General features: G+C 60.7%; 1 protein-coding gene across 1 annotated transcript; it reads left to right on the top strand.

Moving 5' to 3' along the window:
* Positions 1-260: 260 nt before the first annotated feature.
* Positions 261-1,796, top strand: LOC147985315 (uncharacterized). Its single transcript, XM_087541511.1, has 2 exons — positions 261-1,301; positions 1,362-1,796. The coding sequence occupies exons 1-2, from the start codon at positions 261-263 to the stop codon at positions 1,794-1,796; spliced, it is 1,476 nt and encodes a 491-aa protein (XP_087397637.1).
* Positions 1,797-7,275: the final 5,479 nt, after the last annotated feature.

Below are 7,275 nucleotides of genomic sequence, written 5' to 3'. Positions count from 1 at the left end.
ACGTGTACTTCACCGCCAAGAAGTTGAAGCAGTACTTTCAAGAGCACGTCGTCACCGTGGTCAGCACGGCCCCCCTCGGTGAAATCATCAGGTGCCGGGATGCCTCTGGCCGGGTTGCCAAGTGGGCGCTCTAGCTAACCGCTCACACCATCCTCTATGAGCCCTGCACCACGATCAAGTCCCAAGCACTGGCCGACTTCCTCGTCGACTGGACCGAGACCCAGTACCTGCCGCCGCCGCCGGACTCAATACACTGGAGCATGCACTTCGACATCTCGAAGATGCGTCTTGGCCTAGGGGTCGGCATCATCATGTCCTCCCGAAAGGGCGACCGCCTCAAATACGCGCTCCAGATCCACTTCACCACCTCCAACAACGTTGCTGAGTACAAAGCGCTTGTTCATGGCCTCCGGCTCGCCAAGGAATTCGGCATCCAGCGCATCCTATGCTATGGCGACTCGGATCTAGTGGTGCAGCAATGCTTCGGCGAATGGGACACCCGCAACCCCAACATGGCGAGCTACCACTTCCTCGTCCAGAAGCTGTCCGAGTTCTTTGCGGACTGCGAGTTCCTCCACGTCCCGCACGCAGAAAATGAGGCGGACGATACACTCGCCAAGATCTCCTCGTCCCAGCAATCCATCTCGTCCGGCGTCTCCCTCGAGCACCTGTGCAAGCTATCCGTCAAGCTGTCTTCGGACTCTGAGTCCATCTACCTCCTAGACGCCCCGGCCGTGCCTCAACCCGGCCCGGGGACTGCTGAACCCGGCCCAGGGGTTGCTGTCGTCGACCCGGCCTCTGTCGTGCCCGACCCGGGGGCCGCTGAACCCGGCTCAGGGGCTGACGTCCCGGAACCCACCATAGTGGCCGTCCTCGCCATGGTGACAACACCATCATGGGCCCTGCCCATCTCAGAGTTTCTGGAGAACGGAGTTCTCCTCATGGACGAGACCGAAGCCCGGCAGGTGCAGCGCCAGGCGTCCGCCTACAGCATCATCAACAATGAGCTCGTCAAACACAGCTCCACCGGCGTGTTCCAGCGCTGCGTCGAGCAAGACAAGGGCATTGAGATCCTCCTCGACATACACCAGGGCGAGTGCGGGCACCATGCTGCCTCGCGGTCCCTGGTGGTCAAGGCCTTCCTCCATGGTTTCTACTGGCCCACGGCCCTCGAAGATGCTGAGTCGCTCGTCCTCAAGTGCGAGGGATGCCAGCGCTTCAACAAGCGCAGCCACCAGCCGGCGTCGGCACTCCGGACCATCCCAATCGCCTGGCCCTTCGCGGTCTGGGGACTCGACATGGTGGGACCTTTCAATACCGCTCGAGGTGGCATGACGCATTTGCTGGTGGCGGTGGACAAGTTCACCAAATGGATTGAAGCCAGGCCAATCAAGAAGCTAGATGGGCCAACAGCCGTCCGATTCGTCAAGGACATCGCGGTGCGCTACGGCATGCCAAACAGCATCATCACGGACAACGGCACCAACTTCGCCAAGGGCGCGCTCACACAGTACTACTCCGTCTCTGGCATCCGCCTCGACCTGGCTTCCGTTACACACCCGCAGTCCAACGGCCAGGTCGAGTGCGCCAATGGCCTCATCCTATCCGGCATCAAGCCACGGCTCGTCAAGCCGCTCGTCCGTTCACCCGGCAGCTGGCTTGACGAGCTGCCGGTCGTCCTCTGGAGTCTTCGAACAACGCCAAACTGGTTGACCGGGTTCACCCTGTTCTTCCTCGTCTACGGAGTGGAGCCGTCATCCCGACCGATGTTGATTTCAACTCACCGCACGTCGTGATGTACACCGAAGCCGAAGCCAAAGAAGCCCGCGAAGACAGTGTCGACCTGCTCGAGGAAGCACGTCTCCTAGCGCTGAGCTGCTCAGCCATTTATCAGCAAGGCCTGAGGCACTACCACAGTAAGAAAATCAAACCCCTAGCGTTTCGGGAGGGAGACTTCGTCCTCCGACTCATACAGCAGCAAGCCGTCCAGCACAAGCTGTCCTCCCCGTGGGAGGGCCCCTTCATCATCAGCAAGGCCTTGTGTGATCGCAACGCCTACTACCTCATCGACGCTCGCAAATCAAACAAGTGCAAGAGAGACACCGCTGGCGAAGAAACAACCCGGCCGTGGAACGCGGAACTCCTCCGCCTGTTTTACAATTAGTCGTGTGCACGTATATATCGCTGCCTTTTGTAATCATTTGAAAATTATGGAGTCCCAAACAACGCTCGGGGGCTGCCCTTTCCGACCAAGCTATTGTGTCTCCTACATTTGTGCATTATTTACCTCTCCATCAAACCCGGCCACCGGCCCGACTCGCTCGACCCGGGGGCTCGGGGGCTGGCCGGCTTGGTCACTACCCGCCGCCTTACTTAATGGTTCCTGACGCATTGGGATCACCGCGGTCTTCCACTTCGCCCTAAGCCACAAAACTGGCTCCGGCTGTTGGCCGGCAAGCACGCAAGGTCAGAGAACCAGCGCGCCAAGGACCGCCGGGTTAACCAACCCGGCCACGCCACTTTAAGTTACCGCATGGACGACTGCTCGCCAACCGGCTTCGCCGGGTTGCCGCCAGTCGGCCAGTGGGTGTTTCGCTCGCGCTCAACGTCTTGAAAGCTGAAGTACTACGCGCTCCTCTCAAAGGCCGAACTCCTTGTCACGGACCGGAGCCTCGGCCGTCAGACTCACGGGGGGAAGCCTGAGAGGGGAAAATCGTAGAAAACGGCTTGAAGGACAAAAAGCAAGAACGCAAACAGCCACGAAATTTATACATCACAAGTTCAAATTTAAGCAGGCCCCAAGGCCAGAATTCATTACACCCTGAAACCCCCAGTGGGTGGGTGGACCTGCTACCTAACAGAAATTTTTGCTAAGGTAAAAAGCAGGCGGCTTTAGGTATCTCCATCGCTCCAGGTCCGCTGAGGTGCCAGTGTCTCCCTCCTCGATGCTCACATCGTGGTAGACGCCCGTCTCCTCAAAGCTGCCCTCCGGGTCGTCCAGAAGAAATTTGTAATCGTCAGCAGGCACGACATCGCCATCTTCCACCCGCTCCGGACGGAACTCATCATGGAAGGTGAACCCGGCGATGTAGCTGGCCCGCGCAGCAATCCTGCCGGCGTCAGCCTGCAGCTGGCTCTCCGAGCCGGCTCGCTGGCCCATCAACGCGTCCGGTGACAGGTCCAGATGCCAAGACATCATGAACCTGAGCGCCATCTCGGCGCCAGCACGAGCGGCGGAAACACGCCAGACATGAAGTCGATCCGGCCTCGCCTCCAGCCATCGTTCCAGCTGCGTGAAGCTGTTCGGCATGACGGAACCCGGCTAGAGGGCCGCCGTCATCGCCGCGCCGGCTTGAAAGAGCTGCCCCATTTGGTCGCCCAAGACTCGCAGATGAGCCTCGGCGGCGGTCACGATCTCCGGGAAGGTCCAGGCCACCTGCGGATTGGTCCCGGAGCCGACAACCCCTTGCGGGTCATGCTGAAGGCGGACGGCCTCCTCCGCTAGCTCACGCGTCTCTGGGAAGGCCACTGCCAAGAAAAAGAGCAAGTCATAAAAATTACTAGGGACAAGAAACCGGGGTCCCAGCCCGGCAGAATCCAAGAAAAGCACTTACTGGAGAAGGACTCGTCCAGGTGCTGCGCTTCAAGCAACGTACCGCGCCACTCCAGGGCAAGGGTGCGGTCGCGCTCCTGCAGCGAATTCTCCAGCTCAGCGACCGTGGCAAGAGCCGCCTCAGCTCGGCGTCCTTGGCCTCGGTCGTCTTCTAGGCCTCCTCGCGACAACGGGTTTCCCCCTGCCGGGTCTCCTCCGCCGCGGCCACTAGCGCCTTCAGGCGCCCCACCTCGGCCAGGAGCTGGCCCTTGTCATCGGCCAGCTTGCCGCGTTGCTGGTCCGCCTCGGCAAGGGCCCGCTGCACCTCCACAACCTTGGCGGCTTCCACCTTCAAGCGCTCCACCTCGGCCTCGAGGCGGCCCTTGTCGCCCTACAGCCGCTCCCGCCGCCGGCTGGCTTCGTCGAGCGTCTGCCGGGCTCCCGTCGCCTCCACCCTCGCCCTCGCCACCTCGGCCCCAAGCCGGCCGGTGTCGGCGACAAGCCAGTCGTAATGAAGGCCGGCTCGAATCAGCCGGGTCCTCCAAGACACTACCTCGGCTGTAGAAGAAAGAGTCAGAAACGAAGACAACAATATAAGATTCGACCCAACTGCTACACAGTTGGCCCGAATCTTGGGGGCTACACCCAATGGGTGCGCTAGCGCGCCCCCACTAAAGAAGAGCATGCAAAAGAATATCTGCCGCGGCGCGGAGCTCCTCCTTCTTGGCGGCGAGCTGCTCCTTGAGCTGCCGGTGCTTCTCGAGGAGCCGGTTGAAGACGCTGACCCGGTAGGAATCCAGTTGCTGCAAGAAGCGACAGTCAACACAAGGACAACAACTTAAGATTCGACCCAACTGGTACCCAGTTGGCTCGGATCTTGGGTGCTACACCCAGTGGGTGCGCTGGCGCGCCCCTAAGAAGAAGAAGCAATGGAAAAGGAAAAAAAAGCAGAAGGCAAGGAAAAAACTTACGGTCACGGCGCGCTCCAGCTCCCGCGTCTGCTCCACCTCGGCCTGGGCGAAGGCCTGGATCTGGTGTGCCCGCCCTCGCAGGCGCTGGGTCACGGCGGCCATCGCCGCCTCCTCCTAGGTCAGAGGCCCGAAGAAGACCTCACCGGGTCCGCCCCGCGTCGGCTGCGACCCAACGGTCCGGTGCCCCTGGCCTGAGCACCAGGGCACGCTCTCCGCTGGCCGCCTCCCTCGCGGTCGGCGCCCTCTGCGGCGCACCTTCCGGCGCCATCACCGGTTCGGTGGCCGAGGTGGCCTGCGGCCCCACCACCATCGACGCCCCGCTCGTCGGCGCCAGGGGTGCCCCCTCCGGCGCCGTCCGCGGCGCCTCCCTCAAGATGGCGTCGCCGCCGCCTCCGCCAGCCCCCGCCCGCTCGACCACGTCGGTCCGCAGCGGGGTGCCGTCCTCAAGCACCACAACCTCCTGGTAGAGGTCCATCATGTCCGCACGGCCATCCCGGCCGTGCTCTCCCCCGACGCCGGCACGAAGACCGTCGCCTCCGCCACCATCCCTGCTGGCATCTCTGGCCACGCCGGTCCCTCGCTGGCCCTTGCCCCAGTCGCCGCGGCGTTAACCCAGGCATGCGTCGATGCCGCCTCCAGCTCCGCCACGGCACGGTTCCGGTCTCGCCTGGCCTGGCTTTCGGCGTCGGCCGGGTCCAGACTGAGGTCCGGATCCGTCGCCTCCACCGCTCCTCCTCCTCGTCCCGGTCAACGGTGCCGGACCAGCTCCTCCGGAACGCGGCGCCCTCATTGGACGCAACGTCTGCCGCTGCCACTGCCAATGAGATCGGTGGCCTGAAACAAAAGACAGAGTAAAAACACAGGATCCAAGTAGAGCAGCTCGACTGCTTGATTCAAGCAAGGAAACTCACCCCCGGCACCACAGGGGCGGTGGGCCACGCCACCCTCTCATGCGGAGCGCCGCCTCCTCTTGGCGGGCGGCTTCGCACCACCAGCCGGGTCTGCCGCGCGTTTCGCGGCTGGGGCCCGCGGCGCGACGTTATCCTTCCCATGCGGTTGGCCCACCGCCGTCGCCCCCCGAGACGACCCAACTCCGGCCACACCGCCTCCACCACCTGCCACCACTATAACAACAACTCGCGTCAGCATCGCCAAGACCGTCCCGGTGCCGACAACTCGAAGAAATGGAGACAAGCTTACCCGCATGGAGCCCTGCGCCCGCGTCGGCGGTCGCCCCCTCCCCTCTGCCGTGGGCCTCGGACTCCTCCGAGACAGCACAGGCCACATGCATCCGTGCCCGGTCGTAAGAATGCCGGATGGCATTCAGAAGTATCTCCCGCATTGCGTCGGGAAGAACAAGAAGATGAGTAGCAGCAAAATATGGAGACCAGGGACTCACCGTGAGCGCCGGGTTCGCCTGGCTGTACGGAGACTTCCCGAACTCCCAGTCGTCCCGCGGGTTGGCCTTGGAGATGTCGTTGACCCGGCGGGCGACCTGGTCTGCCCCCAGCCGCAAGTTCAACATGAGGGTGGGGTCCTGAAGCCCCATCATCTCGCTAATGAGATGGTTGCGCTGCTACAGCGGTAGCACTCGGTGCCTGATGAAGGCGGTGATGAGGTCGGTGCCGGTGATCCCTTCCCGTTCCTTCATCACCGACACCTGTTTGCACAGGTTGAGCACCTCACGCGATGGGTGCTTGGGGTAATAACCCCAGTTCTTCTTCTCCTTCGGCGGAAAGTTGACGAAGGGCGGCAAGTTGATGCGGTCTGCGCTGAGGTTGCGGACGTAGAAAAAGGAATTCTGCCATTTCTTGGCAGAATCCTCCAGCGGCATCTTCGGGCAGTTAGCGCCCGACCGCTTGGAGATGACGGCGGCCCCGCACTCAAACATCTCCCCGGCCCTCGGCCCCTGCTGCTTCAAGGAGAAGAAGCGCACCCAGAGGTTGATCTAAGGCTCAACCCCCAGAAAGTTGCATGATGGCGCCAGCGCCAAGATGGTGGGGCTGGAGCCCGAAGAACTCCAGAAAGTCATTGAAGAAGGTGCTCGCTGATACGTCTCCAACGTATCTATAATTTTTTATTGCTCCATGCTATATTATCTACTATTTTGGACAATATTGGTCTTTATTATCCACTTTTATATTATTTTTGGGACTAACCTATTAACCGGAGGCCCAACCCAGAATTGTTGTTTTTTTGCCTATTTTAGGGTTTCGAAGAAAAGGAATATCAAACGGAGTCCAAACGGAATGAAACCTTCGGGAACGTGATTTTCTCAACGAAAAAGACCCAGGAGACTTGGATCCTACGTTAAGACACAAAAGAGGAGGCCACGAGGTAGGAGGCGCGCCTACCCCCCCCCCCCCAGGCGCGCCCTCCACCCTTGTGGGCCCCCTGTTGCTCCACCGACGTACTCCTTCCTCCTATATATATACCTACGTACCCCCAAACAATCAGATACGGAGCCAAAACCCTAATTCCAATGCCATAACTTTCTGTATCCATGACATCCCATCTTGGGGCCTGTTCCGGAGCTCCGTCGGAGGGGGCATCGATCACGGAGAGCTTCTACATCAACACCATAGCCCCTCCAATGAAGTGTGTGTAGTTCACCTCAGACCTACGAGTCCATAGTTAGTAGCTAGATGGCTTCTTCTCTCTTTTTGGATCTCAATACAATGTTATCCCCCTCTCTTGTGGAGAACTATTCGA

The sequence above is a fragment of the Triticum urartu genome, chromosome 2A (genome assembly GCF_056163025.1).
Source record: "Triticum urartu cultivar PI428250 chromosome 2A, HENAU_Tu73, whole genome shotgun sequence".
Taxonomy (NCBI): domain Eukaryota; kingdom Viridiplantae; phylum Streptophyta; class Magnoliopsida; order Poales; family Poaceae; genus Triticum; species Triticum urartu.
The sequence above is the reverse complement of the archived record's forward strand: the minus strand, read 5'-3'. Positions and strand labels throughout refer to the sequence as shown.